Here is a 21,174-nt window from a genome sequence, read left to right on the forward strand (position 1 = left end):
TCTGTGGAGCAGAGGTTCTCAAGTTCTACGGAATATTAGAATCACCCAGGGAATGTGTAAAATCCCCAGACAGAGCACTCCAGACCAGTTAAATCGAAATCGCTGGGGATGGGACCTAGGCAGCTGAGAACAAGGGCATCATTTCCTTTGCGAATGGAGACCAATTCCTTTAGACATGACGCCTGCACTGGCCTACACTGGTGCGATTTCTGGCTGCCTAGCTCTCTTACTTAAGAAAGCATATTTATTCACTTATTCATCTTAGCAGCTATTTACTGGAGCCACCAGGCCGACACATCTTGGGCTCTGTGCCAGGCACTGGAAACACAACAACAGACAGGAAAGCCTCAGTCCAGGCCCCTCACAGAGTGCCCCTCACCGAGTTTAATGTCTTACTGCCCTGCTCCTCATTGGCAAGGCAGTAAGACATTAAACAAATCACTACATGAGCTACTGCCAGTTAAGGCAAGACCTACAAAGTAGATGAAACGTTAATGAGGGCTCATTAAGAGGATGGCTAATGAGATCTTGGATCTTTTTTTTATAAAAATACCCTGCAAACTCCAGTAATTTAACCATGAACACACAGCTTGTAATAGACACACTAACGTGTGAACAACTGAATCTAAAAACTGTGGGCCCTGGGGAGGTAAAATTCAATTCCTAAAATGACTAAAGCCCCTTTTGTTTTTGCCCTTATTTCCACAAACCACCTTCCTCATGCCAAAGGAGATATCTTCCTACTGGAGGCTGCTAACCATGAGAATTAGATGAATTACTTGACTATATGAGAATGAAATGGAAATGGAGAAACTGGAGAACACTGAATGTGTGAAGGGAGAAAATTCTGTACCACGTTCTACTTGGGTATTCGGCTTGTTTCCATTTAGGGCTGTCATGAACAGCATAGCTCTAACACAATCTAATCTCCTACTTATATCCTGGTACACAAAGGCACTTTTTTTAGGCTATATACCCAGGAGCAGAATAATAAAAAAAAATAAAGATTATGAGGACGTAGAAAACATACCAAGTGAAAGAATTCAGTCACAAAAGACCAAACACTGTAAGATTCCATTTATATGAAATGTCCAGAATGGACATATCCAGAAACAAAGTGGGCTTGGTGGTTGCCTAGTACTGGGGCAACCAGACAGTGCTACTGGAGAGAGGGGTTTCTTTGGGAAGGGGATGATGAAAATGTGCTAAAACTGAGTGTGGTGAAGGGATACCCTAAAACCAATGGACTGTATAGTGGGTGAATTATATCTCAATAAACATGCTATTTGAAAAACTGACTATCGCCAACAGTCATCTAAATAAGACACTGAAGGACTTCCCTGGTGGCTCAGTGGTAAAGAATCCACCTCCCAATGCAGGAGGCATGGGCAAAAAATCCCTGATCTGGGACGATCCCACACGGCACGCGGCAACTATGCCTGTGCACCGCAACTACTGTGCCTGTGACTCTAGAGCCTGGGACCCCAACTACTGAGCCCACGTGCCTCAACTACTGAACCCCGCACACCCTAGAGTCCGCACTCCGCAACGAGAGACCACCACAGTGAGAAGCCTGCTCGCCACAACCAGAGAGCAGCCCCTGCTTGCTGCCACCAGAGAAAAGCCCTCAGCAGTGAAGGCCCAGCACAGACAAAAATAGATAAGTAAGGCATTGCTATGGAAGCTTCATAACATTTTTTAAAGACAAATATACACACAAATATAAGCTCAGACTATATTGTAGCAACAAAGAAAAAACAAGTGACAAAAGCTCCCACTGCAGAAAAAAACTGTCATCTCGGAAGCTGAAGGTAAGAGGGGAGCTCATGCTTCACTGAATACCCTTTGGTTCAATTTGATTTTACAAATGCACGTCATTTTATTTTTAAAGCAAACACATAACAGATGAAAGTTTTAATTACACACTTTTTTTTTTAACATGTAATACACTTTTAAAGAAGAAAAAGGAGGAACTCCCTGGCTGTTCAGCAGTTAGGACTGTGCTCTCACTTCCTACCAAGGGCCCGAGTTCAATTCCTGGTTGGGAAACTATTAATAAAATCTCACAAGCAAGGCCTTAAATAAAAAAGAAAAGAAAGAATTACATATTTACTTACAATTCATCAGGTCTATAAGGAGGTGGACTTTCAAAAGGCCTGGATGACATGGCTGGGGTCGGTGCTCACTTGATCTTCAGGATGAGCACTGCCGGGAGCCTCCTAAGATCAGCCAATCTAAGCAACAGAAGCACGGAAAAGGCTTTATCCTGTGCTCGACTTCTTTGCATCACTAAGAAAACGAATGACAGCAATCTGAAACGAGGTCTCACTCCATGGTTATTTCTCTCGTCCTTCCCACTGTCATTTTTGCACATTAGACCATGAATTCTTAGAGCTATAAGAAAAAACCGAGGGTAGGAATCATTTGGGCTTCCCTGGTGGCTCAGCGGTAAAGAATCCGCCTGCCAATCCAAGAGACACAGGTTTGATCCCCGGGTCGGGAAGATTCCCTAGACGAGGACATGGCAGCCCACTCCAGCATTCCTTCCTGGGAAATCCCATGGTCAGAGAAGCCTGGTAGACTACAGTCCATGGGGTCACAAAGAGTCAGACAGGACTGAGCAACTGAACAACAACCTCAAGGAATCATTTGGCCTCGTAGTCCTCAGAGCACCTAACATTATGCTCTGCACATCACTGGCATACGAATATAGTTTAAAGTTGAAATTATAAGTTGCAGCACTGAAAATTTCACAAAGCTGTTGATAGTAATAGGTAAAAATGGTATTTTTTAAAAAGTCATTGAAGAACACAAAGATGTATTAACATAAATTTCTTAAAAGATATTTATTCTATCTCATTACTTTTCGAAGTTCATAGAAAATGAGAATGCATATGAAAATGCAAATACAGTTGTGTCTAGCATATTCTAGCCCTTCAATGTTAACTAAAGCATAGTCTGGTTTAAAAGTATGCTGCTTCTGTCATTTAAAAGGGTTACAAAAGCATCTAAGAATCTAGGATTGTGGACATTTTCTGCTTATCTCCTTTTCCTAGTCTTCAAAATGGAATATAATTTTCAAAAAAGAAAAAACATCAAACATACACTGTATTAGAGTCCTATTCACTAAGAGAAAAGCAGAATAATTTAAAATCCCTCAAAGCAAAAATCCCTGAACATCTAAGAGGCAATTTCACCTAATCAACAATCACATGTTTATTAAGTACCTACATAGCACCACAGGCACCTGTGGAAGTTAAGTATGAGACCAAGTTCTCCCGAAGGTAACGCACCAAGAAAACAGCAACTGCAACAGGCACTATTTGGGACGTGACTAAGTGCAGTTTGGAGAGAACAGGGAAGACTTGGCAAGAAAGAATCAGAGGCTTGGGGGCGGACGGGAGGAAGGACATGAGCAAGATCTATTACCTGAGTAAAGTCTTTAATATTTTTTCTTTCTCAAGCAAAAGGGTTGTGTAATCATATGTTACATTGTTAAGAATAGTAAGTCAATTCAAACTCTTTAAACTTTGCTCTTTAAAATCAACAGCAAGTATCCTCCACACCCTTAAGAACAGTCAATCACAAATTTCTCAATAAAATATTGCCCAAATGTATTTCGGTAAAACCTCAAAGATGGAAGTATATTAAAAGTTAGTGACACCAACATGAGCAGCATAATTTTCCAAACACAGTGAGAGAAGACAACTTCTTCACATTCTTTCATTTCTAAAAACTGCTTTATTGACGTAGAACATAGAGAAAAATACACAAATCTTAAGTGTATATGGCTCTGTAACTAGCACCCAAACACACACACACACACAGACAAGCAATTTAACCCAAAATATCACAGTGCTATGAAAGAGAAAAAGTCCAGAATTACTGTCCTCCTAACTGATGCTTAGAAAAAGAACTAAGGAAAACTGAATTTAAATACTATTAAATATGGCGCCCTATTTCTGAAGCTGAACATCAAACACTAACACACTGATCTTAGAGGAATCTTATCTCTTCTATAGGTAGGTACCCCTCATTCAAGATTATGCCAAAAATTCCAACCTCAATGGTAGCTTTTGAAAATTCTAAATCCAGACTCAGGCTACAGTTTTAAGCTTCACCAAAAATCCAGACAATTTTGCTTTCCAAACCATTGCCTGGATTCAGAGCTTAGGTGTCATGTCTCCCCTAAGAACAGAGATTTCAAATTGTGGAGTGAATACTTTCAGAAAGTTCATTAAGAACAAGTCATGGCACATTAACTTCATTTTCTTTTCTGAGAAGGTTACCAGACTGGTAGATGAGGGGAATGCAAAGAGAATCCTGAGACTCTAGGACACATCCTCTAGTACAGAGGGTGGGTGGGCAGATTCCTACTGGGCTAAATAACAGAGCCTAATTAGGATGAATGAATGCACCACTTATGTCCACCTGGAGGGAGGTCTCTAGTCATGACGCCAGACAACATGGACAAGTGTATCCAAATTTGCAGTTGACAAGACACTGGAAAGGATAAGTAACTCATTGGCTACAAGTACATCAACATTGATCAAGGTCTCGGTAAGGCTGGAATGATGGACTAAAACAAACCAAGTGGTTTCAAAAAGCTCACAATCTGAGGGGACAAATCCTTCTTCTCTTCTGTGAGCATCACTAACTTCCTGAGTCAAAGAGGGAAATAATCCTCTTTGGGATGGAGTAGCAGATAAGATAATGTATTAAACAAGAGGAGCAAAAAGCATTTTCAGCAAGATGATTATTCTGAAAGTGAGAAATTTAAGTGTTTAGGCACTTATGTGTACTATGTTCATTTTCAAATATTGGTGGCAGGAATAAATCATTTTAAAAGTATAAAACTCAATTTTTAAAAATGGTATGAGTACTAGATAAGGGAAATCTGGCTGAGTAACTATTCATTTTTAAAAGTGCATTTCCTTGGGTCTTCCCTGGTAGTCTGGGCTTCCCTGGTGGCTCAGACGGTAAAGAATCCGCCTGCAATGTCCACGGGGTCACAAAGAGTTGGACACAACTGAGCCACTTTCACTTTCACCCCTGGCAGTCCAGTGGTTAGGACTCTGTACGCCCAAAGCAGAGGGCTGGCTGGGGTTATTTCTCTGGTCAGGGAACTAGATCCCACATGCAGCAACTAAGACTCGGTGCAGGAAACAAGTACATTTCCTTGATCAGAATTTCAACAAAGCTAACAAGTTATTCCAATCTCAGGCATTATTTACAGAGTTAGTGCTTTAGATCTAGGTATGATAGAGTTATTAAAAAGAAACAAACCCCTGCAGAACCCTGAAATTTGAACATCATGTTCCAACTGGGTACCTCTTTAGGAGGTAGACTAGGATTGTTAAAGATCTAGAAAAACCTTGTTTTAAGACAAATGACTGGAAAAACAGGAAATGTTTGGCCTGGAGCACTCAACATTAGGACTACTAATGGCAGCCTTCAAAGAGCTGAAGAGCTGTCTTTGTAGCCCTAGAAAGAGTTCCTTCAGGAAAAAAAAAAAAAAACAAACCTCCAGAGGGTCAGATTTCATTTCAATGTTAGGAAGTTTCTCCACACACCCTCCCAAAACAACAAATAACAATTTGACCTCATGCTGTGTCTGCAAAGCTTGTTTGGTATTCGGCGAGGTGGAGCGGCAGGACACTGGGCCGCAGGACTGACTTCTAAGGGCTCTTGCAAGGCAGCCTATGACCAAGTTCTAAGGCCATGACAATAGGCAAAAGAGGTCCAGGAATGCTGCCCAATGCCCAGCACAGCAACACTAACAGTATCTGGACAGTACGTGTATGCTGAGCGAAGGAACAAGTAAAACGAGAAGTGAAAAGCCACAGGCTCTGGCAAACAGCTGCACTGGATGGAGTCAGGGCCAATTTGGAGCTGACCCTTACTGAGTATGTTAAACTTAAAGCCAGCTGATGGTAAAAAAATAAAAAGTTCTCTCTTTTAAAATGTTTACTGGCCAAAATAATCTCAGTAGATTACTGAGCTAAGATAAAAAGACCTGAAAATGCTGTGCTTCAAAATTATTATTTAAAGCAAACTGTCAATAAGTAAAAATAAATAAACGCTGTATTTAAGGGCAGTCTGTTCCTTTTCGATCACATTCCTTTCATGAATTTGCCTTTAAGGTGTTTTTAAAGTTGATATTAAATGATTCTATTTAGGTTATAGGCATATCATTAGTAAAGGACCTAAAATTTTGAAATTAGATTTTGAGATCGATTAGCTCTGTGTCAGAAACTACATTTTAAATAAGCTCTCTAGATGATTTTTTAACCACACCACACATTTTGAAAATCACTGCCTAGAATAAAAGTGTCAACTCAAGGAGGGCCTTAATCTTGAGGGTTTCTTGTTTAGAACACCCAGATTTCTACATAGCAGGCATTTCCCGATCAGTTCTTAGCTCAAATTTCACCTCCTCAGAGATGTCCTCCCAGTATCTCACCCCAACCACCAATTTATTTTCAGAGCAAATTTCCCCTTTAATTATTTTTTTTCTTTTTTTAAAACTACAATCTTCTCCAGTCCAAAAGGAATACCACCTTCCAAAGCACTTAAATGTCTGTCTTGATCTTCACTCTTATTCCTGATCCATGGAGCCAGTCCCTGGTACAGAGATGTGCAATCAATATTTGATTTGGAAAACAACAGCCCATATTAGAGTTGGGATTTCAATCCACCAGTGAATGCCTTGAAGTTTTTCACATAACTAACACCCAGGAAATATAATCCTTCAAGTTAAGTTCCACAAAAGTAGTTAAGTGCTTACAGTGTGAGGGAAAGGGAGAAAAAACTGTACAGGCATCACCCAGCGACGTGCTAGAAAAGCAGAATTCCAGGCATCACTTTTGACCTATGAATCAGAATCTGTATTTTCATAAGATCCTCAATGTGATTCACACCACATTCAAGATTGGAAAGCACTAAATTACAGAACAGCTGCAACCCTGGGGGCAAATTTTTTAAAAAGGTGTGACCAAGGTATTTTTACCATTAGTTCTAAAAATAGTAATGTGGATGAAAAAGTCCAATAAATATTCTAATCACGTAAGCCTTGAAATGCAGCTAAAGAAAACTTTCTTCTGGGAGGTCTCTCCTTGGGAAGGTGAAGGACATAGGATCAGTTACTTCATATGGCTGAAAGCAATCCTCCATCATTTTGAAACATAAGAAATTACAGCATTATCTTTAGAAGAAAACAGAATGTTTTACTTTTACATCAAGCAAGATGGGGAACACTTATATGAGGCCATAGGGACTAGTCAAAAGTAGAGAATTCCAGAAGAACTCCCCAAATCTGGTTCTCCACCGGAACATCAAGAACTGTCCCTTTAACAACACACCGTCCCAGAAGCTCCCTGGTGGTCCAGGGGCTAACCCTCCCTGGGCTCCATCACTGGGCAGGGAACTGGATGCTTGCCACCACTAAGAGCCAGTGCAGCCAAATAAATAAATATTTAAATATATATATATTTACTTTCCCTGGTGTTTACTCACTTTTAAAACGGAGTTCTAATAAGACCTAGCTTTTAGAGATGCTGGGATGATTAAACGACATAAAGTACAAAAGGCTTTTATTACAGTACCTTACACACAGGAGGCAATGCTCATCACTTTCCTAAATTTCCTAGAAGTTGTGGAAATCTCCCTCTCCTCGCCTCCACACTCTAACAAAAGAGGCGCCCAGTAACCAAATAAATGCAAAACGACGAAAAAGAACAGTGCTGCTCCTTTGTCTGCAGAGATACCAATTACTGTGGCGCCACCTTTAAAAATGCCTATTTTAAAATACCAGGAAGAGAAAATATTAAATGTGTACAGTGCAAAAGAGACAGGGCTACACTAGGGAATACATAAAAAGTTTGAGAAATCTACCTCCATCTGGGAAGAAGTAGTTTTCAATCACAAAAAAGGGACCAGTCCCTTAATGGGGAAGGGTTTCTCTTTTCCCGGGACCTCAATAATACACCTGTTGTGCGTGAGGGCCGCACACTAACCTGAAAGGCTGCCTCCTCCCCGTCCCGGGTCATTTGCCAGGCGGGCACGTTGCCCGGCCAGCTCCAGGATGCCGCTCCTCTCCCCCGACTCTGTCGCTTCACTTGGGACATGAGACGAGGGGCTCGGGGCTGCTCTCCCAACTGCAAGGGGCATCTTGACCCCTCATCCCACCTGCCCTGCACAATTCCTCCAACATAGGCAACTTGGCGGCGGTGCGCGGGGCCGGCGATCTGGCTAGGAGCACGTGCCGGTGTCCAGGAGCACACCGGGCAGTACGAGTCCCAGCTGGGTGAGCAGGGACGGCCCGAGGCAGGTCCGCCCACCTGGCGGCGGCCTTTTAGGTCAAGGGTGAGAATCCCCAGCAAGAGTGGCTTTCCCTGGAAATACAGCTTCATTAGAAATTAAATCCCCGCCCCGGCAGCTTAAATCGACGCGGGCTCATAACAACTCCCACCAAGGGGGTTGAAAGCCGTTCGGCCCACCCCAGGGCTCCAGGAATATTGCACGGATTAAACCCGGCCACCCCTTCTCCACCTGGAATACCCAGAGGGGTGAGAGGAGGGCAGAGAACAACGGATTCCTCCCAGAGTCCGAGCCGCCCCGCCCGGGCCAGCAAGCGGCCCCCCTAGTTTCAGCCCTCAAGCTCAGGCTCTCTCCTCAGGGACACCGCCCCCCCCCCCCCCAAAAAAAAAGAAAGAAAAGAAAAACTGCAGCCTGGAGAGCCGGTCGCAGGATTCTGGCTGGTCACCAATCTCCCGCCGGCCCCTAAGAAAGCGAAAAGTTGCCCACGCCGCCTAGACACTGGTGGTGGCTTGAACAGTTTCAGCGGAAGGAACAGATGGGCGGCTCCAAGCAGCCCCTCGACCCAGGAGGCAGGCTCCGAGTTGGCCGGGCGCGGCTCTCTTCGCCGCCCCGCGCCTCTCCGGCTGCCGCGAGTCCAAAGCCTGGAGCGAAACCGCCACCGAAACCACCGCGGGGCGTCCTCTCCCCGCGCCTCCCCTTCTAGACGGGGCACGGAGAGGCCTTGGGGCCCCCGGCGCCGCGCCCAGCTCTCACCTTCTCTCAGCGAACCAAACACGGCGGGAGCCCGGGCGTGCGCTCACCTGGAGGGCGCACCTGCCGCCTGGCAGAGAGGCTGCGCGCAGCCGGGACTCCGCCGGGGACTGAGCCCTCCGCCTCCTCTCTCCCCTCCTCCCCCCGCCCACCCTGCCCGCCTGCCCCCGGGCATGCGCGCCAACCCCGGCCCGGGGGCGGAAAGTCCGCGGCCCGGCGCCCGCGAGCCCCACCTGCGGCTCCCCGCGCGGGCTCCTCGGCGTCCCGGCCAGCTCTCCCCGGAGTCCCGCCGCCTCCGCCTGAAGAAGCAGAAAGGGGGAGGTGGACGCTACGGAGGAGGAGTGGTATGGCGGCCTCCACCCTCCGTGACCCATTCACCTGAAACTCCGATGGGAGGGGGAAGGGAGCGGTGCAAAAGGAGGCGGGAAGAACCGGCCCTTCTCCGCACACCCTGCGGCGTCCGGCCTTAAAGGAACAGCGCGGCGTTTCGGTCCGAGTGGGCGGGGAAGGAGAGCAGAGGGGTGGCGTGGGCTAGGGGCTCGGGCTCCCGGCTGGGGGAGAGTGGTCCCGGACCACCCTAGAAAGCTCTCGGAGCTCTTCGGGCACAACTGCGGAATGTTTGGCGAGTGAAATCTGGAGAGACTGTTCCTCCTGAAGTGTTCTAGGGTGCTCAGCACTTCGGCAAGAAAGACACGACCGGACACAAAAGTTTCCTGCTTCGAAAATTTGATTAAACTTTTGTTGGAAAGAAGCAGCTAGACGTGGGAGATTTTCACATGTCATGCGTAAATTTAGGAACTGCTTCTAAATCTCTGGATCGCTAAAAAGACTGTCACATAAGAGTGGTTCAGTGAGGTTGGAAGTATTGTAGATACTGGTGATGGTAAGTTTGCCATCAAAATTAAGGGTATACTACGATTTACATTATTACCATTTCAGGGCCCTCTACCCCTCCTCCCCACGTTTAACTATGACAGGACCGAGAGTCTGCTATTCAGGGCTTTTAAACGATTTGAATATTTTCTTTGGTTTAAGGGTTTAAAAAAAAAAAAGCCCTAGTTCTGTGTCTCTGTTCCATTTCTTCTGGGGGCTGTTCCCAAAGGAGTGTTAAGTTTAGGAAAACTCAGAGTCTACCCTTAACGATGTGTTCACTTACCTATACGTTGCATTAAAGTGCTGCTGAATAGGGCAGTTTCAGTTCTTGCTATCTGAGTTCGTATCAGTTCAGTTCAGTTGAATGGCTCAGTCCTGACTCTTCGACCCCAAGAATCACAGCACGCCAGGCCTCCCTGTCCATCACCAACTCCCGGAGTTCACTCATACTCATGTCCATCGAGTCGGTGATGCCATCCAGCCATCTCATCCTCTGTCGTCCCCTTTTCCTCCTGCCCCCAATCCCTCCCAGCATCAGAGTCTTTTCCAGTGAGTCAACTCTTCGCAGGAGGTGGCCAAAGTATTGGAGTTTCAACTTCAGCATCAGTCCTTCCAATGAACACCCAGGACTGATCTCCTTTAGGATGGACTGGTTGGATCTCCTTGCAGTCCAAGGGACTCTTAAGAGTCTTCTCCAACACCACAGTTCAAAAGCATCAACTCTTCAGCGCTCAGCTTCTTCACAGTCCAACTCTCACATCCATACGTGACTATTGGGAAAACTATAGCCTTGACTAGACCGACCTTTGTTGGCAAAGGTTGGCAAATATCTCTGCTTTTCAATATACTATCTAGGCTGGTCATAACTTTCCTTCCAAGGAGTGTCTTTTAATTCCATGGCTGCAGTCACCGTCTGCAGTGATTTTGGAGCCCCAAAAAATAAAGTCTGACACTGTTTCCACTGTTTCCCCATCTATTTCCCATGAAGTGATGAGACCAGATGCCGTGATCTTCATTTTCTGAATGTTGAGCTTTAAGCCAAACTTTTCACTCTCCTCTTTCACTTTTATTAGGCTTTTTAGTTCCTCTTCACTTTCTGCCATAAGGGTGGTGTCATCTGCATATCTGAGATTATTGATATTTCTCCTGGCAATCTTGATTCCAGCTTGTGCTTCTTCCAGCCCAGCGTTTCTCATGATGTACTCTGCATAGAAGTTAAATAAGCGGGGTGACAATATACAGCCTTGACGTACTCCTTTTCCTATTTGGAACCAGTCTGTTGTTCCATGTCCAGTTCTCACTGTTGCTTTCTGACCTGCATATAGGTTTCTCAAGAGGCAGGTCAGGTAGTCTGGTATTCCCATCTCTTGAAGAATTTTCCACAGGTTATTGTGATCCACACAGTCAAAGGCTTTGGCATAGTCAATAAAGCAGAAATAGACCATTCAGGTATGACCTAAATCAAATCCCTTATGATTATACAGTGGAAGTGAGAAACAGATTTAAGGGACTAGATCTGATAGACAGAGTACCTGATGAACTATGGACAGAAGTTCCTGACATTATACAGGAGATAGGGATCAAGACCATCCGCATGGAAAAGAAATGCAAAAAAGCATAATGGCTGTCTGGGGAGGCCTTACAAATAGCTGTGAAAAGAAGAGAAGCGAAAAGCAAAGGAGGAAAGGAAAGATATAAGCATCTGAATGCAGGGTTCCAAAGAATAGCGAGGAGAGATAAGAAAGCCTTCCTCAGCAATCAATGCAAAGAAATAGAGGAATACAACAGAATGGGAAAGACTAGAGATCCCTTCAAGAAGACTAGAGATCCCTTCAAGAAAATTAGAGATGCCAAGGGAACATTTCATGCAAAGGTGGGCTCAATAAAGGACAGAAATGGTATGGCCCTAACAGAAGCAGAAGATATTAAGAAGAGGTGGCAAGAATACACAGAAGAACTGTACAAAAAAGATCTTCATGACCAAGATAATCACAATGGTGTGATCACTCACCTAGAGCCAGACATCCTGGAATGCGAAGTTAAGTGGGCCTTAGGAACCATCACTATGAACAAAGCTAGTGGAGGTGATGGATTTCCAGTTGAGCTATTTCAAATCCTGAAAGATGATGCTATGAAAGTGCTGCACTCAATATGCCAGCAAATTGGGAAGACTCAGCAGTGGTCACAGGACTGGAAAAGGTCAGTTTTCATTCCAATTCCAAAGAAAGGCAATGCCAAAGAATGCTCAAACTACCGCACAATTGCACTCATCTCACATGCTAGTAAAGTAATGCTCAAAATTCTCCAAGCCAGGCTTCAGCAGTACATGAACCGCGAACTTTCAGATATTCAAGCTGGTTTTAGAAAATGCAGAGGAACCAGAGATCAAATTGCCAACATCATCTGGATCATCAGAAAAGCAAGAGAGTTCCAAAAAAAAAACCATCTATTTCTGCTTTTCTGACTATGCCAAAACCTTTGAGTTCATATAGAAGGCTAGAATTTAGGTTTCTTAAATCCTGCTTCACTTTGTGTTCTAACCTGGAATGTCAGCATTGCTAATAAATTTCAGTCCAATTCCACCCACTTCCCTGCCTCTAATTAAATGGTTAGAGCTGTGACTCTCCCATAAGTTAAATCTTAAGGCACAGTTCAACACTTAAGGAAGTAAAAGGGTTATATAAATATAAGGTATTAAACAATGACAGCCTTAATGAGTAATTAATCTAATTGGTGTTTTTTGTGGAAGTCATTGTTACAATTACTACTGTATGACTAGGTAGTTTTTGAATGATGCAGTTTAAATTAGTATTGTTAACACTGGGGAAGTCAGGTTAATCCTCTTAAGGTTCCCTGTCAGATTACTGAAATCTCCAAACATTCCACTTGGTTTATAATTAAACAAGGGAACATTTCCTAATACTCTTACATTTATAAACATGTCTATTATTTTATAGTGTACTTTTGACATGTTCTAAAGAGAACTTAAGAGTTTTTTCCCCCACTTAAAAAAAATTAAAATATATTTTACATACTGTAAAATTCACCCTTAATTTTAATGCATATGTACAATTCAGTGGATTCAGTATATTTGTAATGTTGTACAATTATCCCCACTGGTTCCAGAACATTTTCATCACCCAAAAAGAAACCTGAATCTATCTCCCTTCATTTCCTCTTGTCTCTAAACCCTGGCATCCACTGATCTATTGATACTTTCTGTCTTTTGATTTGCCCATTCTGGACATTTTATATGAACTGTTAGTATAATATGTGACCTTTTCTATCTGAATTCTTTCACTCAGCATAATGTTTTCAAGTTTTATTCATGTTGTAGTTCCTACTGGCACATCATTCCTTTTTATGACTCAATAAATACTCCATTGCATGGATGTACCACATTTTATTTAAACCTTCATCAGTTGATAGACATTTCAGTTATTTCCACTTTTTGGTCATTTTAAATAATACTGCTATAAAGCTTCATGTTCAAGTTTTTGTGTGAATACGTCTTCATTTCACATGTAAATTAACTATTTAAACTTTTTATCATTCCAAGAGACTAACTTAAAATACCTGTGTTATTTTTCTTACTCCCATTTTATTTCTTTATTTTTCTCATTCCCGTTTTAAACCTAAACTCAAAGACGTTAGGATAGAAGATTAGTTACTATGTTTTGTTTGTTTTCCTAATTAATTTATTCAATAGCCATTTTCTAAGTGCCTTCCATGTGAATAATAGTAAACAAAACTCCCAGATCCCTGTCTTCAGGTAGATTACACTCTACTTGCTTCTGCATTCAGGCGTATGGAATAGCACGATTTTTTTTTAACTTCAGCTATATGAAACTGGTAATAGTTGATCATTTTAAACTATAAAAGCAACTTAAGGTGGTTTAACTTAATACTAAACTAAATTTCTATTGGAATATTGTGTAAAATTTTTGTTCAATTTAGGTAAATTTTCCAAACAATGCTCATAACATTAGAAAATCTAAAAACTGTGCTCTTTTAACAGTTACCTAATAGTGTACCTATTTAGGTAGTAGTTGAAAATGTTCAGAAAGAAAATACAGCCTTAAAACCTAAACACATCAGTAGCCAAATTAAATTTGTTAGATGGTAAATGATGTAATGCTGACTGTAATTACTTTACATAATCATAAATTATAACAAAATTTTAATTAGTCAAATATTCCTTCTTGGCAACTCATTGTAGTATTAATCACTATTATCCACTAATGAGCATTATTTAATGAAAATCTTTATGACTCAGAAACAAAGTAAATATTATTATTAAAGGACCCATGATTAGAAATTTGTTGACTTTACCTGCAGTAAAATGAATAAGATTAAAAAAATAATCCTTATATTCCTTTTCATATGTAAAAGAGGAAGTTAAGAGCTCAGATTATGGTGTCAGAATTTAGGTTCAAATCTCAGTGTTACTGTTAGTGGGAATGCAGACTAGTACAGCCACTATGGAGAACAGTGTGGAGAGTCCTTAAAAAACTGGAAATAGAACTGCCTTATGATCCAGCAATCCCACTGCTGGGCATACACACCGAGGAAACCAGAACTGAAAGAGACACGTGTACCCCAGTGTTCATTGCAGCACTGATTACAATGGCTAGGACATGGAAGCAACGTAGATGTCCATCAGCAGATGAATGGATAGGAAAGCTGTGGTACATATACACAATGGAATATTGCTCAGCTATTAATGCATTTGAAGCAGTTCTAATGAGGTCGATGAAACTGGAGCCTATTACACAGAGTGAAGTAAGTCAGAAAGGAAAACACCAGTACAGTATATTAATGCATATATATGGAATTTAGAAAGATGGTAATGATGACCCTATAAACGAGACAGCAAAAGAGACACAGATGTAAAGAACAGACTTTTGGACTCTGTGGGAGAAGGCGAGAGTGGGATGATTTCAGAGAATAGCATTGAAACATGTATAATATCATATGTGAACAGATCCCCAGTCCAGGTTCGGTGCATGAGGCAGGGTGCTCAGGGCTGATGCACTGGGATGAACCTGAGGGATGGGATGGGGAGGGAGGTGGGAGGGGGGTTCAGGATGGGGAACACATGTACACCCATGGCTGATTCATGTCAAAAACCACTACAGTATTGTAAAGTAATTAGCCTCCAATTAATTTACCAAAAAAAAAAAAAATCTCAGTGTTGCCACCTATTATCTGGAAGGGAATCTAAATGTATAATTTTGATTTTTCTCCACTGTGAATTTGGGATGACAATAAGTAATACTCATCATAAGATTGTTGGCAGGCATGTGGACCATTCACCAAGATGAATCATACGCTGGGCAAGAAAATATCTTGATACATTTAATCAGTCATTGGTGCATCCCATCTGCCCGAGATAGTCCCTGTCATGTCACACAGCTATTCCATATCTCTTTGTTGAATGAATGAATGTACTGAGCCCTGATTCCTACATCCATCATGCCTGTGGAAGCGTGTATCTCTCAGATAGTCTGCTGCCACTGAAAACAGCACATTCTTAATAGCATGTCAAGGGTAACATCTCTAGCTTGTGGTCTTTTTGTTTGGTTGGTTGGTTGCACCACTCAGATTGTAGGATCTCAGTTTCCTGACAAGGGATTGAACCTAGGCCATGACAGTGAGAGCACTGAATGGTCACCACTAGACCACCAGGGAACTCCCCAGCACGCAGTCAGAGGGGAACGGAAGGGGGATTCGGATATTCCTACTCTGCCTCACCTGCTTCCCGGGTGAATTCGATGACTGACCTTTGTTCAAAGGCTCTAAATTCCCCACCCATTCTCTAGGTGGGAGGCTCCCGCTCCACATACTACATTTTCCTTGAGGGATTTATGGAGGAATTTACGGGGAAGTCACCGGGAAGGCCATTTCTGAGAGGATGATGACACTTGGTGAATAAAGCTCTGTGTCCTCAGTTCCTGTGTATTAAGCAAGATCCTGCTGGAAGAATCTAAAGTTAAATAACAAGTGGAAAAATAATAACCACCATCATTTATTCTGGATTTGGTTGTGTTAGGTAGGTAGAACAGGGAAAAGGAGTCCAAAATGGCGGTGGCCACAGACAAGGAAGGGAAAAGCCCGCGAAAATGAAACGAAAGAAGGTCCGAGGACCGGAGTGAGGACCTCAGGGAAAACAAACAACACTCCTGGCTGGCCTAATTTACATAGGACAGGCCCAGGGAGAGATAAACATATAAATAGCGGAGCCAGAGCCAGCTCGCGCGCTCTCTCTCTCCCTCCGCCCCCCTCCCCACGCTGGGGCGCTCTTCTCCTCGTGTCTTTGGATCAACGTGCCCTCACGCCTTGAAGATGGATTTTCCTGCTATCTTCTAAATAAAATAGAGCTGTAACACTGAGCTGCAACACTGATCTGTCTAAGAGCTATAACACGGTCCATTTGAGACCTGAGAGCTATAACACGGTCTATCCAAGACCTGAGAGCTGTGACTCGCCGAGGGGCCTTTAATGTCCGTCACTCGAAATCTTTGTTGTGACGAGACAAAGAATCGAGGGACGTACACTCGCGTGACAGTTGCACCACTCAGTCTGTAGGATCTCAGTTCCCCAACAAGGGACTGAACCTAGGCCATGACAGTGAAAGCGCTGAAACCACTAGATCACCAGGGAACCTCCCAGTACGCAGTCTTAGGGGAGAAAAGACGTCCCTATGCCAGGCACTGTGCTCCGTGCTTTACGGACTCTGCTTTTTGTTTATAACAATTTTATGTATTATTATTTCCTCCACTTTCAAAACTCTGAAAGCTCAGAAACTTTTGATCATTTACTCAAGATTTCTGCTAAATTATAGTCAGGATTCAAACACAGGTCATCTACTTCCAGAACTAAGGTTCTTAACAGTTTTACTATACTTGAGCATCTTTTTTTTTTTTTTTTTTTTGTCTTTAAAAACACTGAAAAAAACTACCCATAGAGATAGTTCACAGTGTACCTATATAAAAAATAATTGAATACAACTAAAAAATGATCGAGGACCTCCAGGTACAGTGGATGAGAACCCACCTGCCAGTGCAGCAGACATGGGTTTGATCCCTGGTCTGGGAAGATTCCACATGCCTCAGAGCAGCCAAGCTCGTGCACCACAACCACCGAGCCTATGCTCTGGAGCCTGGGAGTCGCACCACTGAACCCCCGTGCTCCAGCTCCCGAAGCCTGTGAGCCTGAAGCCCGTGCTCCGCAATAAGAAAAGTCTCTGGAATGAGAAGCCTGAACACTGCAACTAGAGTAGCTCCCCTCCCTCATGGCAGCTACAGAAAAAACCCGGGGAAGCAGGGAAGACCAAGCACAGCCAAAAATGAATAAAAATAAATAAATAAATAATAATAATAATAAAACAATTGAGGAACTTCCCTGGTGGCATTGTGGATAGGACTCTGCCTGCCAGTGCAGCAGACATGGGTTCAATCCCTGGTCCAGGAGGATCCCACATGCTGCGGAGCAACTAAGCCTGTGCACCTCAACTACTGAGCCTGTGCTCCAGAGCCCATATTCCGCAATAACGGAAACCACTGCAATCAGGTGAATAAATAAATTTTTAAAATAAAAAATTATTGAGTACAACTCAGTGTTATGGATGTGAAGGAACCAATTAGAGCTACTCCCAACAACAGGGTGAATCTTTCAAAGATAAAACTGAACACATCCCTGAATAAAGACTTCCCCATCCCTCCCATACAGGCTTCCCAAGTGGCTCAGTGGTAAAGAATCCGCCTGCAATGCAGGAGACACAGGAGACGAGGTTCACTCTCTGGGTTAGGAAGATCCTCTGGAGGAATAAATGGCAACTCACTCCAGTATTCTTGCCTGGAAGATCCCATAGACAGAGGAGCCTGGTGGGCTACAGTCCGTGAGGTCACAAAAGACTCAGACACAACTGAGAGTGCACAAACCCCCACCCACCCACCCCGCGCCCAGTATGGTTCCATGTGTATAAAGTTCAAAAACAGGCAAAACTAAACTGCATTACTTGGGAATTCAAAGGTAAGTAGCAAAGCAACAAAGGAAAACAAATAAATTGTTACAGTAAAAACCAAGAGAGTGGTTACCTGCGGGAGAAAAGGGCGGGTAAGGATGGGAAAGCAGGAGTGGAGATGCTCCTGGGGTGAGCTGCCAATAGTCTGTTCCTTTACCTGTTTGCAGGTTACATGGCTCTGAGCCTTACAACAAGTCATTAAGTTACTAAACTGTACACATATGGTTTATACACTTTTTGGTAGGAATTTTCTATTTTATAATAAAAACTTTATTTTAAAGTATAATAGAGTTTAGGGACTTTCTTAAAAGGTGGTTGGATACCCATCTCTAGGCTTTTTGCTTTGTGTGTAATATTCCTCAAACACTAATAGAAGATTACTCTATGGGATCAGAGTAAGTAGAGCTTATCCTGTAAAGAGGGAGAGAGAGGGTCTTGATCCAGAAACAACGTTTCCATAATTCTATGGATGATGCAGAGAAAAAGATTTGAGAGCTGTTTATTTGGGGGAGGGTTTCATCAATCATCCGTTGCAGTGGGAAACTGGCCTCACAAAGCTTTTTCAGGAACTTGCCTTCCTGAATATTTTCAGCTCAAAAAAAGAAAGCGGGAAAAGTAAACATTAACCAAATAGTGCAAATGCTGTGTTCTCACATCTAATTTTAACTTCCTGGGGCTCTTTACCTCTTGTGTTCCCAAACTTTAGAAATGAGCTTGTAATTTACAACAAGGAATTCTAACCCTAGCAAAGTCACCTGAATTGGGTCGGTATGAAGCAGATATACTCAAAGCGGACAACTAACTTCCCATGACATTCTGTTGGTTATAAGACACACTTCTCTTATCCTCTACCATGTCTTCCACATGACAGCCTTTCTAATGTTATTTGGAATTTCTTACTTGATTTTTCTTGAATTTATTTTATTTTTTTGGCTTCACCGAGGGGCTTGCAGGATATTAGTTCCCGGGCTGGAGACTGAACCTAGGCCACAGCACTTACTGAGTCCTAAACATCAGGACCACCAGGGAACTCCCTTTATTTGAAACTTCTTTAGGAGAAATTTCTGGAGCCTGTAAAGGGGACTCACTACAGCTCCTGAAATGTTGATGCTACACACATAGGGTGTGGTCTATGGGGCACATTTGTCAACTGTATACCTAAAGAAATATTTATTCAGTCAAAAAACATTTATTTGGACTTTGCTGGTGGCCCAGTGGTTAAGAATCCACCTGCCAGTGCTGGGGACACGCATTTGAACGTTGGCCAGGGAAGATTCCTCATGCCGTGGGGCAACTAAGCCGTGCACCACAGCTGAGCCTGGACTCTAGGGCCCACGCATCACAACAACCCCCAGTCAGGACAACTAGATAATGCCCACGTGGAGCAACGAAGACCCAGTGCCGCCAAAAATAAATAAATAAATAAATTTAAATATATTTACTCAGTATCTCCTATGTACCAGATCCTGTTCTAAGCCTTGGAGATGCAGTGGACTCAGGACAGACAGTGTCCCTTGTGGAGGTTTATACTCTAGTTGGGAAAAGACATGCAATGATGATGACTAAACTGGAAATGAGCAAGATAAGGTCAGATGGTGATGAGTGGCTTGAGGAGATGAAACAGGATAAGGAGATAGAGAGAGCTGGGAGAGGCAGCGGGGAGAGGCTGCCCAGGACAGAGTGGTTCTGGGCCGCTGCTCTGAAGAAGTGACATTTGCGCTGAGACTTGAATGATGAGAAGGAGCCAGCCACGCGGAGATCTGGGCCAAGAACATCCTCGGGCAAAATCTAGGGCTGTTTTGGAGTTTCAAAGCACAAGAGGCCAGAAGAAGGGGAGAGAGTGGGAGGTGAAGCCTGAGGAAGACAGAAGTCAGATCCTGGATGCCGCGCCACGTAAGTGTTCATTTTCTTCTAAATGCAGCCACAAGGCTATGGAGGGTTTTAGGCATTCTCTGGTGACAAATTTATATTTTGAATTCCATAGGATTTTGTGTCAAGCTCAGCATTTTCCTGTTTTTTTAATTAATTTTTGGTAACTCTCGAGTGTTTGTCTTTCAAGTTTGTAGTTTGTAAGTGGAAAGCATTAAACCTGAGAGAGAGCCAGGGTGATCTGAAACTCAAACGATACGATCTTTGAGAAAAGTAAACCACTCCTATTCCTCTTCCTACATGAATCTTAATTAGAAAGGTTGGCCTCTGTACCTAAGAAGTTCCAGATGCAGAGGGACTGAAAAGGAGAGGGTTAGAGAAATTACTTATTTTTCTTGCTTTTTCTATTTATTTTTAAAGAATTTCTTAATGCACAAGCTTGTATTTTTTTTTACTTTTTTATTGATGTATAGTTGAACTGGGCTTCCCTGGTGACTCAGCGGTAAAGAATCTGCCTGCCAATGTAGGAGACTCAGGTTCGATCTCTGGATTGAGAAGAGACCCTGGAGAAAGAAATGGTAACCCACTTGAACATTCTTGCCTGGAAAATCCCACAGGAGGAGGAGACTGGCAGATTACGGTCCATGGGGTCTCAAAGTGTTGGACACCATTTAGTGACTGAACAAGAACACTAATTGAATTACAATGTTGTGTTAATTACTGCTGTACAGCAAAGTGACTTAGGGTGAGTGAAGTCGCTCAGTCGTGTCCGACTCTTTGCGACCCATGGACTGTAGCCTATCAGGCTCCCCCGTCCCTGGGATTTTCCAGGCAAGAGTGCTGGAGTGGATTGCCATTTCCTTCTCCAGGGGATCTTCCCGACACAGGAATCGAACCCGGGTCTTCAGCATTGTAGGCAGACGCTTTACCGTCTGAGCCACCAGGGAAGCCCCAGTTATACATATATACATACATTCTTTTTCATATTTTTTCTATTATAATTTATCACAGGGTATTGAATATAGTTCCCTGTGCTATACAGTAGAATCTTGTTTATACAAAGCCTGTATTATTTTTGACAATTAGGGAAAAGATATTTCATTTTCCCCTAACTTAGTATGTTGGAAAATTTCAACCTGTAGAAAAGTTGAGAAAATGGCACACTGAACTATGTTCTTCCCTTAAATTCACAGATTGTTAATATTGTTCATATTTGTTTGCTTGCTTCCCCCACAGACACAACACAGACACAAAATAAGTACATAATATATATTGGCTCAACCATTCATATACAACATTTATACTTTTATATTTGGTTTGACCAATTAAAGCTAATT

At 42.9% G+C, this 21,174-nt stretch overlaps 1 protein-coding gene across 2 annotated transcripts in view; it reads right to left on the reverse strand.

Annotated features, from left to right (window-relative positions):
• The window catches only part of OCLN (occludin), a 46,816-nt gene extending 37,420 nt beyond the window's left edge, over nucleotides 1–9,396 (reverse strand). Inside the window, exons 1-2 of one of the 2 annotated variants that reach the window (XM_052659223.1) lie at nucleotides 9,303–9,396; nucleotides 2,118–2,234 (exon numbers count right to left, since the gene is read on the reverse strand). In XM_052659223.1, coding sequence (XP_052515183.1) covers nucleotides 2,118–2,167 — 50 coding nt within the window. In that variant the 5' untranslated portion in view covers nucleotides 2,168–2,234; nucleotides 9,303–9,396. Of the gene's footprint in view, nucleotides 1–2,117; nucleotides 2,235–9,072; nucleotides 9,171–9,302 lie in introns of those variants that run through there. The other variant, XM_052659222.1, reaches the window with a different exon arrangement.
• Nucleotides 9,397–21,174: the final 11,778 nt, after the last annotated feature.

This window comes from Budorcas taxicolor, chromosome 20 (assembly GCF_023091745.1).
Source record: "Budorcas taxicolor isolate Tak-1 chromosome 20, Takin1.1, whole genome shotgun sequence".
Classification (NCBI taxonomy): Eukaryota; Metazoa; Chordata; class Mammalia; order Artiodactyla; family Bovidae; genus Budorcas; species Budorcas taxicolor.